General features: G+C 17.8%; 9 protein-coding genes across 9 annotated transcripts; 4 read left to right on the top strand and 5 right to left on the bottom strand.

Moving 5' to 3' along the window:
• Positions 1 to 79: 79 nt before the first annotated feature.
• On the top strand, positions 80 to 3325 carry PGSY75_1215700 (hypothetical protein; the record flags this gene model as incomplete). The annotated part of the gene is made up of 1 exon (XM_018786742.1): positions 80 to 3325. The coding sequence occupies one exon, from the start codon at positions 80 to 82 to the stop codon at positions 3323 to 3325; it is 3246 nt and encodes a 1081-aa protein (XP_018640607.1).
• Positions 3326 to 3544: 219 nt separating this feature from the next.
• PGSY75_1215600 (hypothetical protein) lies at positions 3545 to 3997 on the bottom strand (the record flags this gene model as incomplete). Its single annotated transcript, XM_018786741.1, has 1 exon — positions 3545 to 3997. The coding sequence occupies one exon, from the start codon at positions 3995 to 3997 to the stop codon at positions 3545 to 3547; it is 453 nt and encodes a 150-aa protein (XP_018640606.1).
• A 476-nt stretch (positions 3998 to 4473) lies between these two features.
• PGSY75_1215500 (hypothetical protein) lies at positions 4474 to 5101 on the top strand (the record flags this gene model as incomplete). The annotated part of the gene is made up of 3 exons (XM_018786740.1): positions 4474 to 4524; positions 4656 to 4754; positions 5042 to 5101. 3 exons carry the CDS (start codon positions 4474 to 4476, stop codon positions 5099 to 5101), a joined length of 210 nt encoding a protein of 69 aa, XP_018640605.1.
• An 855-nt stretch (positions 5102 to 5956) lies between these two features.
• PGSY75_1215400 (hypothetical protein) lies at positions 5957 to 7804 on the top strand (the record flags this gene model as incomplete). The annotated part of the gene is made up of 1 exon (XM_018786739.1): positions 5957 to 7804. One exon carries the CDS (start codon positions 5957 to 5959, stop codon positions 7802 to 7804), a length of 1848 nt encoding a protein of 615 aa, XP_018640604.1.
• Positions 7805 to 9203: 1399 nt separating this feature from the next.
• PGSY75_1215300 (10 kDa chaperonin) lies at positions 9204 to 9845 on the top strand (the record flags this gene model as incomplete). Its single annotated transcript, XM_018786738.1, has 3 exons — positions 9204 to 9206; positions 9421 to 9552; positions 9669 to 9845. The coding sequence occupies 3 exons, from the start codon at positions 9204 to 9206 to the stop codon at positions 9843 to 9845; spliced, it is 312 nt and encodes a 103-aa protein (XP_018640603.1).
• Positions 9846 to 10621: 776 nt separating this feature from the next.
• On the bottom strand, positions 10622 to 11464 carry PGSY75_1215200 (peptidyl-prolyl cis-trans isomerase; the record flags this gene model as incomplete). The annotated part of the gene is made up of 1 exon (XM_018786737.1): positions 10622 to 11464. One exon carries the CDS (start codon positions 11462 to 11464, stop codon positions 10622 to 10624), a length of 843 nt encoding a protein of 280 aa, XP_018640602.1.
• Positions 11465 to 12514: 1050 nt separating this feature from the next.
• PGSY75_1215100 (hypothetical protein) lies at positions 12515 to 15585 on the bottom strand (the record flags this gene model as incomplete). Its single annotated transcript, XM_018786736.1, has 2 exons — positions 12515 to 12611; positions 12866 to 15585. The coding sequence occupies 2 exons, from the start codon at positions 15583 to 15585 to the stop codon at positions 12515 to 12517; spliced, it is 2817 nt and encodes a 938-aa protein (XP_018640601.1).
• A 1210-nt stretch (positions 15586 to 16795) lies between these two features.
• On the bottom strand, positions 16796 to 17446 carry PGSY75_1215000 (thioredoxin peroxidase 2; the record flags this gene model as incomplete). The annotated part of the gene is made up of 1 exon (XM_018786735.1): positions 16796 to 17446. One exon carries the CDS (start codon positions 17444 to 17446, stop codon positions 16796 to 16798), a length of 651 nt encoding a protein of 216 aa, XP_018640600.1.
• Positions 17447 to 18489: 1043 nt separating this feature from the next.
• PGSY75_1214900 (putative membrane protein) lies at positions 18490 to 19783 on the bottom strand (the record flags this gene model as incomplete). The annotated part of the gene is made up of 5 exons (XM_018786734.1): positions 18490 to 18573; positions 18715 to 18873; positions 19014 to 19217; positions 19386 to 19499; positions 19607 to 19783. The coding sequence occupies 5 exons, from the start codon at positions 19781 to 19783 to the stop codon at positions 18490 to 18492; spliced, it is 738 nt and encodes a 245-aa protein (XP_018640599.1).
• Between the last annotated feature and the right edge of the window lie 217 nt (positions 19784 to 20000).

Below are 20000 nucleotides of genomic sequence, written 5' to 3'. Positions count from 1 at the left end.
AAAATGTTCATATATATATATATATATTTTTTTTTATTTAATTTTTTTTTTTTTTTTTTTTAATTTTTTATAAGACAACATGAATTTTTTTAAGAAGAAAAAAAATGATTCCATTAATAAAAGGAACGCATTCATACAAAATAGTATGATTACAAAAAATAAAAATGATAACATAAAAAATGATGATATATTTAAAGATAAAAATGTAGGACTGTTGAAACATGAAGAAAGAAATTTAGAAAAGGAAGGAAAAAATTATAGTAGAAAGGAACTAGAAGAAAGTGTAAATTCATTTTTAGATAACAGTTATAAAGAAAATGTTAAAACATATTCAGAAAATAAAATAGAAATTAATAAATCTAACACTGATAAAATATTAAAAATTGATAATAATAATAATAATAATAATATGAATGACGAAATAAAAGAATATATGCATAATTCTTGTAATAGTGATTATGGTATGGAGAATTATAATGAACATATGAAAAATCAGCATATATCAAAAAATATAAGTGATTCATCTATAATACATTCGAAGGAAACCTCAGTAACTTTATTAAATAATCAGATAGAGAATAGTATTAAAAAAAAAGAATCCAAGCATAACCTTACAACTAGTCATCATCATCATAATAATAATAATAATAAATCTTATATTACTAACAATGATGATATAATATTAAACACTCAAAATAATTTTAAATCAAAAAATACAGTAGACAATTCTTTACAGCATAGTGATAAAATCAATATAGTCAAAGATAATAAAAATGATAATATAACAAATGATATATATAATTATTATAATAGCAGAACGTCTCTTAAAAAAAATGAAAATAAACATAATCAAAGCAACTTTATTGAAAATAAATATAATTCTATAAATGATCGTGATATGAGTACATTAAAATTTTCTACAAAATATAGTCATAAAGATATTCATATAATAAATAAAAATGATACTAAAATATATAAGGATACTAATTTGTCTAGTGAGAAAGATATATATGTTAAAGAAAAAGAAGAAGATGTAAAACAAATGAATCATTTGAATGACAGTATCGAATTCAAAAAAAATAATCATCATATTAATAAAACACATATATTGAATAGTTCAAATATTTATGAAACAGAAGAAAATGAAAAACAAAGATGTCATAATAATATAGGACAGTTAATAAATTCAAGACATAGTAACACGAATTATTTAATTTCTGTAAATAATATAAACGATACTAACAAAACAAACCAAATAGATAATATATCCATAAGTAATAATTTAAATACATATCAGTTTAATGAATCGAGAGGGAACATAACTTATAGTAATAGTAACATAAATGAAAAATCTAATTTTTATAAGGATTCAAAAAAAAATAATATATATTCTGAATATCATAATAATGTTTTAAATGAATCACAGCTAAATATAGATATATCAAATAAAAATATTCATATAAATAATAATTCTTCTCTTATTCAATCAAAAAATAAAAAAAATTCGAGAATCCATAATTCACAATTAGAAGAACCCGATGAACTGAAAACTAACCATTTAGACGATTTAACAATCAATCAAGTAAATCAAAACGAAAACATAAAAAATAAAAAGGATTTTATAAATAAAAGAAATAGTATAATAGATTCAAAAATGTATATGAATAACATATCTGAAAATATGTATCAATCAAAAAATAGTAATACAAATAATTGGTCAATAAATCAAAGTGTTAATAATCAAAATATTTCTTATAGAAATGATAAAAGTATAAATAGAACATCTATCAATAATATTATTACTAATGATAATACAATGGAAATACATAATTTAGAACATACAAATGATAAGATAATAAAAAATGTAGATACATATACTATAGAACATCAAAATGACATAACAAATTCAAACATGAAATATTCCTTACAAAATGTATTAGATAATTCTATATCATATAATAATAATAATAATAATAATAATGATGATGATGATGATTCCAAAAAGGAAAATTTCCATTTATCAAATAGTTCAACTAGCCAGAAAACTGATTCACATGAAATAATACATAATAATAATTTTTCACATGCAAATAACAATTTAATAAATTCAACAAATAGTGACATAGAACTACTATTAAATGATTTGTCCGAATCAAGCAATAGTTTATTAAATTCTCAAATAAAAAGTCAACTTTGTAATTCAAAACATTTTTTAACATCTCAGAATGTTGATAATTCAAAATTAAGTTATTTATTAGAATCAAATCAAAATATAAATGAAGAACTAAATAATGGCATAGGAAAATACACAGAAGAAATATCAGAACAAAATAACGATATCTCTCATAAAACATATAATGAAAATTCTTTGCCTTTTAATAAATATAAAACAAAAAATATGGAACATATAAAATATGATTATATTATAGAAAAAAATAATCACCATTTAAATAAAAGTGAAAATTTACCTAGAACAAAAAGTATAATAGATATTAATTATATAAAATATAAAACATGTGTATATAAAGAGGAAGAAAATATGAAAAGGAAAGAACAACGAGAAGAGAAACATATAGAATCTGGACAAGCAAATTTATTATATGAATTTGAAAGAGGTATTAAGAAAAATATGAAAAATATAAAAAAAGATGAAATGTATAAATATGATATGTTAGAAAATTTATCTAATAAAAATATGAAATATGTAAATGATATTAATAAAGACAATAATGTGAATCATAATAATGATGTTAATAATAATTATTATTATAAGGAAAAAAAAATAAATGAAGGGATTTTAAAAGATAACAATTCAAGTGGTTCTTTATCAAACATTTCTCATTTCACACAAGAAAATAATTTTACATACCACAAAAAAGAAACAAAAAATAGTAGTAATAATAATAATAATAGGAATATGAGTAAGGATCATTTTAATTATTATACAAATAAAGAAGAACATAATAATGATTCCTTAGATTTTTCAATCCATCGTGAAGATAATATAAATATATTAAATAATAATAATAATTCACAACAAAATTTACAAGAATATGATCTTGAAAATTCTGGAAACCTAAATGTATCTTCAATTAATAAATCAAAAGGGCAATTAGATAAAAATATAAATTATATGAAGAAATTAACTATGAATAATAATTATGTAAATACAGATTTACAAATATCTTATATGGAAAATGAACTTCAAAAAAAAATAAAAGATTTTGATAAATCATTAGGAACAATATTTGAAGACAAATGTAATTTAATTCTTAATCGTATTGAAAAATTGTTATCATACGAATGGTTTAATGATGATCAATAAAAAATATATATATATATATATATATATTTATTTATTTATATATATATATATATATATTTATATATATTTATATATTTATATATTTATTTATTTATTATTGTTATATACTAATAGATACAAAAAAAAAAAAAAAAAAAAAAAAAAAAAAAAAAAAAAAAAAAAAAAAAAAGTACATATAATATAATTATATGCAAATGTATATATATTATATATTATAAATTAAAAATCTGTAACCCTGCAATTATGAGACCAATCACCAAACATGGTAGGTTCATGCTTATCATACTTATATCCACATTCTTCTGAAATATTATTTATTGGATTATTTTTTATTTGTTCTTCTTTCTTATCCTTTTTTATTTCATCATTAGATATTTTTTGTGCATGTTCTAATGATTGTTCATAAAAAACATTTTTTTTTTTTTTATCAGTTTGGAGTATACAGTTATCATAATTTTTGTAATTATCGTTTGTCTTATTTTTTTCCATAGTATTTAGATAACGTTTATAAATAATGTCTATATAGTTTATAATATTATTTCTTTTGGTATATGTATGAATAAAATGTTTGTCTATGTTCTTATGAATATTATTAAAATTAAAGGATTCCATATATATCAAAGAGAAAAGACTTTTCTCACTTAAAGACTTAAGGCACTTAAATTTTTGCATATTACTATTAAAAGAAAAAAATAATATAATATAATATAATATAAATACATATAATATTATATATATATATATATATATATATATATATAATTATTTATTAATGTATATATAATTTATATGTGTATATAATCTTTCTTGTCTTCATAATATATAATATGTACATTGTATCATTTTTAATATGAAATATATTTCAAATATGACGCAGATTATTTTAAGCTTAAAATAATATATCATAAATTATGAAGGAACATTTTATTTATTATTTTTTTTTTTTTTTCATATTTTACATAATTCTCAACATTGACATATATTAAATAAAAATATAATAGTATATATATAAATATTTTATATACGTATGTATATATTTATTATTTTCATTTTTCCATTTATACTCCTATTTAATACTTTACTTTCCTTTTTGTAATTCTTTTAAAAATATTACAAAAAAAGAAAATATTAAAAAAGATGTTTCAAAAATGGAAGACACTTTTAATTTGATAGATAAAAACAATCTTGATGAAGAGACAGTATGTAACATTTTAAAAAAATAATATATATATATTTATATATTACTATTTGTGTGTATATGTTCAATGATGCTTTTATTATTTGACAAGGTGTAATCTTGGAATATATTTTTATTAAATTGTTATATCAGATAAATATAAAAAATGAAAATATTAAATATATGGAATCTCATCCAGAACTTAAAGATTTGCTGAATGATTTTATTTCCTCAATATTATTGCATACTCCGGTATATAAAAATATATATATATATATATATATATATATATATAATATAATAATATATTCATTTAATTTTTGAAAAAAAAAGGGAACATAATTTTTCCTTATATTAAAAAGGAAAAACAAATAGTTTCAATATTATGTATATATGTATGTATGTATGTTACTTTTTTGTTGTATTATAAAATAAAATGTTATCACATATAGCATTATAATGATTGTAATGTAAAATATTACATATAAAAATATATATACATATGTATTTATATATATATATATTTTTTTTTTCTTAAGGATGATATTTTTAAATATGCAAATGAATATTTTTCAAACTTTAAAAAGAAAACTAATTAATTTTGTGAATTATGTTTAAATGTGAGATGAAGTAAGATCAAAAAAAAAAAAAAAAATATTATATATATTATATATATATATTTTTATTTTTTTTTTATTTCCATCTTTACACGTATTATATATATATATATATATATATATAGTATATTTTATATGCTCATTTTATTTATTTATTATATACATATATATTTTATTTTATTTTTTTTATTTGTAAAATACATATTACGAAATATATAATTTTACATTTGTATTATTGTATTAATGTATATTTTTTTTCTTTTTTTTTTTTTTTTTTTTTTTTTTTTCCTTTTAAAATTATTACACAAAAAAGATAAAAACAATACAAATTATATTTATAAAAGATATAATTGAGAATCATAATATATTTTTGCAAGTGTATCATATTCCTGTTTCTTTCATTTGAATATATATATATATATATGTATAAACAACTGATAATTTTTTTGTACATATATAATAATATATTTACATGTAAATATATTTGAACATAAATATTTATACATATAATTATATATACATAGAAATATATTTGCATATTTTATTTTTTTAATTATAATGTAAAATTATTTCCTTTGTAAGATATGAACTAGAAAAATAATAATATGAAGAATATATATATGCATACATTTAAATACATATATTTTTTTAATGACAAATTGGGAATATAATATATGTATGTTATAATATGACATATATATGAATTAATATACTCACATATATATATATATATATATATATATATATATATATATATATTTATTTATTTCCCCCCTTGTGTGCATATTTTCATTTTATATTTTTTTTAATTTTAATTTTTTATTTTGAGTAAGCAACATGAATGATAATAAAGACAGAGTGTTCTCAAAAGATGAACAAACACGTATTTATAAAATACTTCTTTTAACATACTGTAATAAAATAGCTACCTACCAGAATGAAATAAAAAATATTTCTCTTAATAATATAATATCTTCATTAAATGAAGGTTCTGAAAATGAGCATATGTTAAATGATCATGTGAAATCTCAACATTCTTTTATTGATACATTAGTAAAATCAAATGAAAATCACGATTTCTTGAATAGTGTTAATAAATTAATACAAGAAGAAGTAAAAAAGAAAAATGATAAGAAAGATGATGCTATGCATAATATAGGAAATACAAATGAACATACTACTACTACTACTAATAATAATAATAATAATAATAATATTGGTACTAATGTAGGACAAGGAATTAATAATAATATAACAAATAATAATAATCAAAGAAATCAACGAAGTATTTTTAATAATTATATTCTAGAACTTATGGAAAGATCACATATGTTTTTATTAATTAAAATATTTTTTGTTTTGTTTTTATTTGAAGTTAATATAAAGATGTATTTTATTGTCTCTGGAATGTTCATATTATATAATAGAGGATTCTTTGATTTAATAATTAATAATTTAAATTTTGTATCTAGTAATGATTCAATAGAACAAGTACTAAGAAGAATGAGCGAATCAAGGAATCTCAATAATAGTATAAGCCTTAATGAAAATATCAACCAATTTGTAGAAGCTAATATACAAAATGGTGAACAAAATGGTATATCAAATGATATCACAAGTGATCAACAAAATAATATTGATGATAGTTTTATAACAGGTGACGATAAAATAACAGATAGTGGTGAATATGTTGATTTAAAAAAAATATCTGATGAAATCGATAATCAGAACATTTTAGATTATATAAATAATATAGATGATATAAATAAAAATTTGAATTATTATAATAAAGATATATGTGTAGATAACAAATTAAATGATGAAAAAGATTTATTAGAATTTTTAAATATTAAAAGTAGTGACCAGGAACAGGATTCCCCTTTGGATGAAATATTAAATGAACCAAACGTTCAACATGATATAACAAACAATATAAAAAATTTGAAAAATATAGAAAATGCAAGTAATGAAAATGAAAAAAGTAATGATAATAATAATAATATTGATGTATATAATGATAATAATGATAATAATAATAATAATGATAATAATAATAATAATAATAATGATAATATTAATAGTGTTAATGATATTGTTAAAAAAAGATTCCTTCTATTTAAAAAGAAAAAAGCAGAAAAAGCAACGGAATCTGAATTGGACAGTTCAAAAAAAAAAATTCCTGACGATGATGAATTTAATTGTCTTAACAACAAAACACATGAAACTATAAATGACCCTAATAATAGTTATAATAAAGAGGAAGAAAAAAATGAATATCTTGAAAAAGATACAAATGAATATTTTAATAATACAGATGAAAATGTACTTCATAATGCAAAAAATGGTATAAACTCAAATTTAAGAAAAAGAAAAAATAATAATGTAAATGATAGCTCAACAACATTTAATCACATTTTAAATAATAGTATTAGTGAATTTATAAACTCAGATGATGAAATGGCTGCACATTTATCTAACACCAATGAAAACAATACAACTAATACTGTGCCAAAAAAAGAACAAAATGGAACAGAAACAAAACAAAATGATAAAGAAAATAATACAAACAATAATACTAGAAGAAAACCAACCAAATTAGAAAAATATATTTATCAGTCAGTTGTCATGTTTTTTATGACTCTTTTACCTTGGTGGGTACCAGATGTTGCATATTTGGAGGAGTAAATTTATAATACATATATATATATATTTATATATTTATATTTATGTTTTCCTTTTTGGATTATATTATATATCCATTTATCTCAGAATTAACGAATCAAATATATATTTATATATACACATTTTTATTTTTTTGTATTATCTTAATCATAAAAGGGAAAACTCTATAATTTTTTAATGTTTTTTTTTTTTTTTTTTCCCTTTTTCCTTTTATTTTTTTATTATATATAAAAAACCAATTTTTTGAGGAAAGTAATATAAACATACAAAAAAAATATAAAAAATAATATAATATAAAAAAAAAATACATATTTATATGTATACCATTTTGTCCATATGATAAATGAAAATGAACGTATCCATTATTTTTTACAATTGTAAAATTTAAATATATTCTTACTTATAAAAAAAAAAAAATTATATACATGATTATATTATTACAGGTGTGTTCATAGGAATAATAACATAATTGCAATTAGTATAAAATAAAATATATTCATCATATATTCTTATTCAATAATAATTAATGTTTATTTAATAGAACATATATATATATATATCAATGTGGTAGTAAGATAAAGGATTTGTTATTTTTATTATTTCAATATGATTTTTTTTAATTATATGTACATTCATCTTTTTTTATGGTGTAACTGTATTTTCCTATAAACTTAATTTTTTATTTTATTTTCCACATTTTCTGATGTTTTGTCAAAATATTTAGAATTTATTATATGAATGATGAACTTCAATTCTTATGATATATATAAAATAAAACAACATAAACAAACATAACTCCACATATGGGATATATATATATATATATATATTATTTTTATAAAATATATATATGACTAATAAAAGGTATAAATATATATAAATATAAGAATTCAAAATAAAATGAAAATCAGAAAATTTTTAAATATTCAAGATCGATAATATAAATATAATAATATAATATATAATATTTAATTTTTTTTTTTTTTTTTTTTGTTCTTATTACTACATCTTATATATATATATATATATATATGTGCCTATCTCCATTTTATTTGGCTACATAATCATTTTTCCTTTTTTTTTTTATAGTAGTAAAATGAAAAATATAATAAAGAAAATTATTTCAACACATATATAATAAATATATATTTTTATTTAACAAATTATTCTACATTAATATTAGTGGAAATATATATATTTCTTTTTTAATTTAAATTTATTAATATTTGAAAATCTCAACATTTATAAATATAGAATATTATAATATTAAATATATTATTTTATTTTTGCATTTAAATATTTAAAAAAAGTAATTTTAATTAAAAAAATAATTCATAAAATTTGTAGATATAATTATTTCTTATTTTTACTCTTCATTGTAAAATAATTTCCAATTGAAAAAATGGTAACTTTTTTATTTTTTATACAAATATTATATGTAAATACTATATATGTGGGCCTGCAAAAAAGTTTCTATATTTCATAATAATAATTATGTAAATGTTTATATATATATATATATATATATATATATATATTATAGTGGTATAATATATATTTATAATACATATAATATTAAATATATATAAATATATATGTATTTTTTTTTTTTTTTTTAGAGTTCTACTATAACTAGAAAATTTATTCCATTGATGGATAGAATTTTAATAAGTAAAATAGTACCAAAAACTACTACAAAGTCTGGACTATTTTTACCAGAAAGCGCAACTGAACCATCATACACAGGAAAGGTAATAATATATATAATAAAAAGTTGTTTTAAAATTTTTTATATTTATAATTATAAATTTATATACACCTGTGTGTATCTCTATTATTTTTTTTTTTTTTTTTTATATTTATGTAGGTATTAGCTGTTGGTCCTGGAAGAGTAACTAGTAATGGTACAAAAATATCACCAAGTGTAAAAGAAGGAGATGTTGTTGTTTTACCTGAATATGGTGGTTCCTCTTTAAAAATTGATGGAGAAGAATTTTTTGTTTACAGAGATGATGATATAATTGGTATCATAAAAGATGAATAAAAAGAAAAATTATTGTTTTTAATATATTAATATTCTTTTAAAAGAAAAATATGATGATTTATTTTATACCTTACATATTGATATATATATGTATATATTTATATATGTATATATTTATATGTTTATTCATTTTTGAATAAATTGAATTAAACCTTTTTAATCATCTTATTACATTTTTGTTAATATCATTAATAATGATCTTTTTAATTTTTTTTTTTTTAAACTGTAAAATATTATGAACTCCTGAAATATTGGCAAATCAAATGAATTGTTTATATTTTCACATATAAATATATTATATACTTTATAAAATATATTATACTTTTGAATAACACAAATAAATAAATATATATGTATATATATATATATATATATATATATAATAAAATAGTTAGACACCATGAATAAGTGATACTATTTTATGGAAAAAAAAAAAAAAAATGAAACCAATATATTTTATAATTTTAAAATTAGAGAATGATTAGTTGCAAATTTAAAAAAATAAAGGAAATTTCAAATAGTAACAAAATAGCTATTTTCCAAAAAAATAAAATAAAATATTAATTAAACAGCTATTTTCCAAAAAAAATAAAAAATAAAATAATAATAAAACAGCTATTTTACAAAAAAAAAAAAAAAAAAAAAAATTAATATAAAATAATACTAAAATGTATGTTTAGTAAACATATATATATATATATATATATATTTATTTATTTATTTATTTATTTTTATATTATTGTTTATTCAATTTCTCAATTGCGTATTTTTGCATCTTATAAATTTTGTTTTTTATTCTTTTGGACCTTATTTGTATCGTTCAAGAGAGATTGTCTCTGCTCCTTGGATAAGTTTTCAAATTCTTTTTTGGATATTAAATGTTCCTTATTTTTTTCAATAATTTCAGTAAAATGGAAGAATGGAGGTCCATCCTTTTCTAAGCCTTTATATAAACCACAATTAACTATTCTAACATTATACATAGGATGTCCTAATTTTGTTCCTACATTTTCAATCATACGAATTATATTCATACCTTTCAAAACAGTACCAATGACAACATTATGTTTATGTAATATAGGCATGGGAGAAAATGTAATAATAAATTGTGAAGAATTACTATGAGGTCCTTCATTAAATAATGCAACGTCACCATCTTGAACAAATTCCATATCAAAATTTTCATCAGGAAACTTTTTCCCATATATACTTAAACCTTCTTTATCATTTAAAACATTTCCTCCTACTAAACCAATACCAGGGTATATTTTATGTATTGATGTATTACGATATCCTATATATTTATCTTTTATTTGATATCCTTCAGCTAGCTGTATAAAATTCTCAGCTGATAATGGTACTTGATCAGAATATAATCCGATCAAGACCCTACCAACATATTTATTTTCTATTGCAATATCAAAAAATACATAATCTCTAATAGATTTATTGTAAAATACTTGTTTTTCTTTTGCTTTTCTTCTTTCATTATAATTCCATAAAGGTGGAAAAAGTACCGAACAAGAAATACCCACTTTCCACGTTATGGGCAAATTGTTCCACCAGTTAAAACATTTTTTACCGATTATTGTACTAGCTTTAAAACTTTTATAAAGCATGAGAAATATTTATATGTTTTTTGTGTATTATACATAAATGGACCTAATTGAAAAAAAAAAAAAAAAAAAAAAAATACAAACAAGAGGAATATATTTCAATATATATATCCACTTACAAGTATAATTAACTTATAAATTTGATATCTTATTGTTATATATATAAGAAAGATACATTTTTACAATGTGCAAAAAAAAAAAAAAAAATTTATTTTTTTTTTTATATCATATAAAATAAAGGTTTATATGTTGATATGTTAATCTTTTTGAGATCAGAATTTTTAACATAAAATATGCAATTTGGATATTAAGAAATTATTAAACATATATATATATATATATATATATATATTAATTTATTTAAATGATTTATATGATTTATATGGTTATTAATTTTTTTTTTATTTTTTGAAATTATATCAATGTTGTACATATTATTTTTTTCTCTAATTAAGAGGAGGAAAAAAAAAAATATTACACATATAAAAATATATATATATATATATTTATTTATTATTTATAGAATAACAAATCAAGATAGAATAAATAAAAAAAATAATTATGTATTCGTATGAATAATATGGAGTAATAATAGAATAATCATATTTTTTAAAAAAAAAAAAAAAAAATACGTTTAAAAATTTTTCTTTTTTTTTTTTTTTTTATACATAAATCATAATATTAAACAAAACTCATAAGAATATATATTTATATATAAATTTTCAAAAACAACAAAAAAAAAAAAAAAAAAATATTAACATCATATTAATATGATTGGACATGTAATTATATAATAAAAAAATGAATTACACTAAAAAAAAAAAATAAAGAAGATATATACACACATATATATATTATATATATATAATTCTTTTTCAAATAAAAAGTTATATAAACTTGCAAATGTAACAAATATTTTTAATATAAAAAAAAATATATAAAGTAAATGTTAATTTAAATAATCCATCTTGTTTGACTATACATTTTTGTTGGTAACATATAATATTTGAAGAACAATCTGATTTTTTTTTTTTTTTTTTTTTTGAATAAAAATTATTTAAATTTCCTTATACATCTTTTCCCGTGAACTTTTAATCTGTAAACACATGTGTAGGAAGCACCATAATTTTCGGTAAATTCGAAAATTATCCTATCAAAAAAAAAAAAATAATAAAATAATAAAATAATAAAAATAAACATATAAAAAAAATAACATATTAAAAGAAATAATAAACATATTTTTATAAAATTGGAAAGTACATAATTGTATTTATACAATCACATATATATATATATATATATATTATTCATGTTGAACTTAAAATATATACTATTTCCAAAAAAAAAATGCATAAATCATAATATTATAATATTATAATATTATAATATATTAATATTTGTTACCTTTTCATTGGGAAACATGACTTGGTGGGATATGTTGTTATTCTTTTTTTTCTATCAAAATAGAAATCACCAATATGTATTAGATTTGGCTGTTTATTGTCCTTTAACCATCTTTGTAAAATTTCATTGGGTTGCACATTTCCATATGTAGAATGTAAGCATGAATATAAAGAGCTATTTTTAAAATCATCATAATTAATATCATTTTCTTCAAATTGTTCAGGCCAATTTAAATCAACCATACCATATACAGAGAAATATTTTGGAGTGGCATTTGAATTATTACTAATATTTTCATGTACATGTTGAATAGATATAGATGTAATATCAATTGTAGCTGGTAAATGAATTGTTATTTTTCCATTATTACCTTTAAATGAAAAACAGTCACCTGGAAAATTGGTTGGTTTTAATACAATAGCTGGGTCTTTTCCCATAGGCTTTATCATTCCATATATTTCTTCTGATGGTAAAAATGAAGCAATTTGATTTAGAAATTTTTCTATAAAATCATTTCTATTTAATGGTGAACTTGTCATTTTATATACAATTTTTGCACCTAAAGATTCAAGTGCCCAATCAATTTCGTTATAATCTAATATGAATTCATTATATAATTCATCTACTTTTTTTTGTATAATTTCTAAATGATCAGAATATTTTATTTTATTATTATTATTATTATTATTAGATATATAATTTGTATTATTATTTATATTATTATTATGATTTTTCCCTTTTTTTTGTTCTATCATAAAATGTATTGATTTACTTATATCATCCTTAATTAATTTTGATTGCATTTTTATTTGGTTATTAATATTTTTTAACAAATCTGCTTGTAACCTTTCATGCTTTAAAGTTAAACTTTTAAATTTTTCTTCATTATATATTACTTTCGATTCAGTAATTTCATTTAATATATCTTTTTTATATATCTCTAAATAATATTTAATTTTATATTCAGCATTTTTTAAAATTCTCTCTTCCATTTGTAAAAATGTATCATCTAAATAACCTTTTGAATTTATATTTTTTTCTTGTAACATATTAATTTCTTCTTTAATATCATTAATTACATTTAAAAGTTCTTTAAAATCATTTTGTGTGTATAATGATTCTATTTCATTTGAATGAATATCTTCAGTAAAATTATTAGTTTTATATTTATCGTTAAATGTATAATTAGAATAATTCTTATTATTTTTGTTGTTTTCATTTTCTTGTTTTTGTTTCTTATTCATATTTGCAGGTGGTCCCATTAAAATATTTCTATTATCTCCAAACCATTCATTATCATTATCATTATTATCATCATCATCACCATCATATATATTATTATTATTATGAATGCTATTTAATTTGTTTTGACCTATAAATTTTAATATATTTTCTTTCATTGCTTTATATAAATTTTCTTGTTTCAAGAAATTCCATTCCATAACTTTAATTTGTGATTGTAGTTCATTTATTTTTTGTAATAATTCTTTTTTATCATTTTCAATATGACTTGTCAAATTATTTTTTATATCTACTTGATTTTGTGTAACTGTCTTTTGAATATCATTTAAAAAAGTGTCTTTATTATTTATAACACTTTTTATATGATTAACAATATTTGAATAATCTTTAAATTCTGTTTGAAACTTGTCATAATTATCATGAAAGATATTTTTAAAGTTTTCAAATTCTTTAATTAAATTCGTTTTAAATGAATCACTATTTTTATTATTATTAATGATTTTATTTTCTAATTCATTTATTTTCTTTTCTATATTTAAACGAATTTCATAAACATTTATTTTATCATCTTTTTTATTTACATTTTGTATATTCTGTGTATTTTTTATATTTTTATTTTCATTAATTTCTTTTTTCAGTTGTTCTAATATTTCAAAAATTTTGTCATTATATTTTTTGTAATTTTCTTGATCATTTTCTCTTTTTATTTTCAAAGAATTATAATTCATGTATTGATTAATATCATCATAATTATTTTTAGAGACATTTAAATTCCAGTTATTTTTTTTATAAGTATTTTCTAAATATTGTTCATTATTATTAAAAAATGGATTATTATTTTTATTAAAATTGTTACTATTACTATTATTATTATTATTATTATTAATGCTATTGTAATGGTTTATATTATTATTAAATAGTGTAATAAACCCTGATATACATGTTATAATTATTGATAATACAATCATAAAAGTTGCTATATATGTCATACCTCTTTTATCATTTAATAAATCATTCATAAATAAATTTATATAATTCATTGTTATATATACAAGGTTTTTCTTTTTAGAACTTTCTAATTTTAAGTCATAATCTGGATCGTCATTTTTTTCAACTTGATACCACATAGCTGCTCTACTTGTTAAAAAAGTTATATTTTCCATTTTTTTATTTTTATTATTTTTTCCTTGCTCACTATTAGATTCATTAATTGTTATATCACTACTTGATAATAAGCGTACAAGATTTTTTTTTATTTTACTTAATTGTGTTTCTTTTTTTTTATATGGATTTACTTTTCCATAATTCATATTTTTATTTTGAAAGTCTTCATAACTATGTAGTACCTGTATTAATGTGTTCCTCTCGTCATTCTCATCTTTATTATTATCTGTCTCGTTATAATCATCTTCATATGTCATATTATTTTCATCCGAAATGAATGTATTCTTACTACTGTTGCTTATGTTTACAGACATATTTTTTTTTTTTTTTTTTTTACATTATTATATATAAGTTGAATAGTTATAATAAATGAAGGAATTACATAAAAGTATGTGCATATGATTATATTACATATAATTGTTCAAAAAAAAAAAAAAAAAAAAAAAATCACAAATATAAATAAATAAATATATTATATATATTATTTATATTATTTATTTATTATGACGTGTTGAAAATTTTTAATATCATATCATTATATAAAAAAAAAAGTTTTTAAATAAAAATATATGGAAATATTTTTTGTAAGAAAAGTCAACTGTAATTTCTACATTTATTATAAGAGCTTCTACATAAATATATAACATATAAAAAATAAAATATATGTATATATATATATATATATAATGTTTTATTTTATTTATTCAATATAAATTTGAAACATAATTTTTTTTTTTTTTTTTTTTTTTTTTCATATTTTTTATTTCCGTAAATGTTCCAATTCTTTTCCTTTTTTTCTTCTCCCTATATTGTTATTATATAAAAATATATATATTACATATATATATATATATATATATATATATATATATATTTTTTTTGACCTTAGTGCAAATAACTATATATAATATATAACATTTTGTGCTTAATATTTATGATGAATAAATATATATTTAATATAAAAATTTATAAAAAACAAAATAAACTTTTTTTACGTTTTTTTATTTATAATATATATATATATATATATATATATATATTTTTAATATACAGTTTTTACCGTAAAATATATTGAATTTATATACGTATTTAAATTAAATACTTATAATTATTTTCTTTTTTCCGCACACAATAAAATAAATATAAAAAAAATAATAACGTAATATATATTAATATTTTAATTTTTGTATAATTGCGAATGGATATATAAAAAAATATATTTTGTGTGGTATGAAAAAAAAAAAAAAAGGATAAGAATTTATATAGAACCTAGTCCACATAGAAATAATATATATATATATATGTATGTATGAAGCGTTATAGAGAATATTTTAAGTTTAAGTATTTTTTCATGTTAAAATAAAAAAAATGAAATAATAAATAGTAATATAAATAAGATATATTATAAATTTTTTTTATATGTTTTATATTTATAAAATTGTATACATTTATATTATAACATATATATATATATATATATATATAATATGTATATACCATTGTATACTTATATATTTTCGACTGTTATACATTTTTATTTACATTATTCATATAATCTATTAACGATTCAGTAGTTGGTTTGAAAGCTTTTTGTCCCTTTTTCCAGTTTATTGGACAAACTTCTCCACTTGTATCTACATGAATAATTGAATCTATAGTTCTTAAAACCTCCTGTACATTTCTTCCTATTGGTAAATCATTAACGGTTTGATGTCTTACACATCCATTTTTATCTATAATAAATAATCCTCTTAAAGCAAAAGCATTATCATAAAGTACATTATAATTTTTAGAAATCTCTTTATTTATATCTGATACTAAAGTAAATTCAACATTTCCTATTCCTCCTTTTTCAATAGGCATATTTTTCCATGCTAAATGACTATATACAGAATCTACAGATATACCTAATAACTCTACATTTTTATTTTCAAAATCTTTAATATGTTTATTAAATTCAATTATTTCTGTTGGACATACGAAGGTATAGTTTAATGGATAGAATAACAAACAACAGTATTTCTGACCTATAAAAGAGGAAAGATCAACATTTATGATTTCATTATTTTTATTTAATCCTTGAGCTGTGAAATTATAAGCCTTCTTTGTCACTAACGAAAAGGATCTTCTTGAATTCCTGAAAATATTGCTACTGCACAGTTTTTTTAAAAACATTATGTAAAAGTAATGTAATATATGTATAATTTAAATGATTAATATAATATATATATTCTTTAAAATTAAATAATATATGGAATATTTTTAAATATTATTCGTATTATATTTCATGTGTATAATATTTTTTTTGTATTGTTATTTTATATCATATTATATGATTTTTTTTTTTTTTTTTTTTTCATTGGTTGGCATAATTTGCATGCAAGCATTTGTTCTTATATATATTTATTTTTATACATAATTGTATATAAGAATACAAAGAAAAATATCATATTATACAATTTATATGTTAAAAGGATAAAGTAAAGAAATAATATATTTATACTTATGATAAATGTGTATACTTATTTTATTTTATTTTATTTCATTTTTTAATTTTATTATTATTATTTTTTTTTTTTTTTTTTAAATATGGGGAACCTTATTTCGTTATTAATGCACATTGGCTAAAACATATATTTATTAATTATAAGTAATATATAAAAATATAATCTTATATAATTTTATATTTATAATAGGATTTATACAATGTTTTTTTTTTTTTTTTTTTTATAAGAATTAATAAGATTGATTTTATGTTATATATTAATAAACTGTATATATGAAAACAAATCAGTTAAAAAAAAAAATATAAAGGAAAAATTAAAAAAATACAAAATATTATATATATATATATATATTATCTGTTCAGTATTTTTTTTTTTTTTTTTTTTTTTTTTTATATTTAATTTTAAAAAAAAAAAAAAAAAAAAAAAAAAAAAAAAAAATTTTTTTTTTTTTTTTTTTTTTTTTTTTTTTTTTTTTTTTTTTTTTTTTTAAAAAAAAAAAAAAAAAAAAAAAAAAAAAAAAAAAAAAAAAAAAAAAAAAAAAAAAAAAAAAAAAAAAAAAAAAAAAAAAAAAAAAAAAAAAAAAAAAAAAAAAAAAAAAAAAAAAAAAAAAAAAATATATATATAATATATATTAAAACTTTCATATATATATTTTTAAATATATAATTAATTCAAAAAAAATTAAAAAAAAGTATACTTAAAAATTCATGTTCACACTTCATCGTCAAATTCGGTAACATTTTCTATTTTGTATGCTTCACTTTGTTGTCTAAAAACTTCATTACCAAATCCGGCCTAAATAAATAAAATAAAATAAAATAAAATAAATATATACATATATATATATATATATATATATATATGTCATGATGTGAAGTTACTTTATTTTATACATATAAATTATTAAATATATATATGTCCCATTTCATGACTTACTATTCCTCCTAAAACTGCTCCGAGAGGAAAACAACAATTTTCAGCCTTCATCAAAGCTAAACGAATATGATGAGACGATTCATCTTCTACATCTAACAATCCAAATATAAAACCAAATATTCCACCCATGGTAATGGTGAATAGTAATATCATATATACCTAAAAAGAAAAATATAACATATATTTATAAATGATATATTATTGTATATGATTATCTAATCTCATAATATTATTAATTATTAAATCATGTGATATTAGTATATAATGTTATATTATTATATATTATCTTATAATATTACTTGGGCAACTGACTCAATCAAAGGTCTGGTTATGGACCCCTGAATAAAACCTATTAAGTAATTTATCAAATCGATTAAACTAAATGTTAAGGCAAAAGATATACTAATTCCCAAGATACAATATATGGGAACTTTTGTCAAGGGTGATAAGGAAAAAAGCCAAGAGCGATCAAAAAAAAAGCAAAGAATACCAGAAAAAATTATCTATAAGGTATAAATATGAAATATGTAAATATATATATGTATAAATATATGTATATTTCGGTAAATATTTTTAGAGTAATTACATAGTAAAATATATACATATATATATATATATATATATATATATTTATTTATTTATATATTTATATGTTTATATTTTATTCTTACCAATCCTGATAAAATCATAAGTTGATTTTTACGACCTTCTGCTTCATCAGTCACATTGGCATTTAATCTCCAAAAAATTATCATACCAACTACAATAAATAATATACCAAAGTACTATAAAAAAAAAAAAATAAAATAAAATAATAAAGGAAAAATATATATTTTATTAAAAATATTACATATATAATATTCATATGTTCATTTATTTTCTTTATGTATACCATAGAAAAAAATCTTGATAAAGAAACCTCAACAAGTGTACAGTTTACAATCAACGAACACATTATCCCAAGTATCATTCCAACTATAGCACTTAAACTTCCCTTCAAAAGTAAATCCTTGGTACATTGTATACGAAAACCAGATAACTTATCGAATTCTTTAATTTCCATATCCATTTTTTAACACTATTATAACATATATATATATATATATATATATAATATAAATAATAATATATAAATCTTATATTTTCTTACAAAAAATATATATACATATATACAATGTAATAAAAATATATATATATATATATATTATAAATTTATATATATGTACCACTTGCACAAACTTAAAAAAAATAAAAAAAAACAAATAAATATATAAAACACACCATAT

The sequence above is a fragment of the Plasmodium gaboni genome, chromosome 12 (assembly GCF_001602025.1).
Source record: "Plasmodium gaboni strain SY75 chromosome 12, whole genome shotgun sequence".
NCBI lineage: Eukaryota > Apicomplexa > Aconoidasida > Haemosporida > Plasmodiidae > Plasmodium > Plasmodium gaboni.
This window is presented reverse-complemented; position numbering and strand designations above follow the sequence as displayed.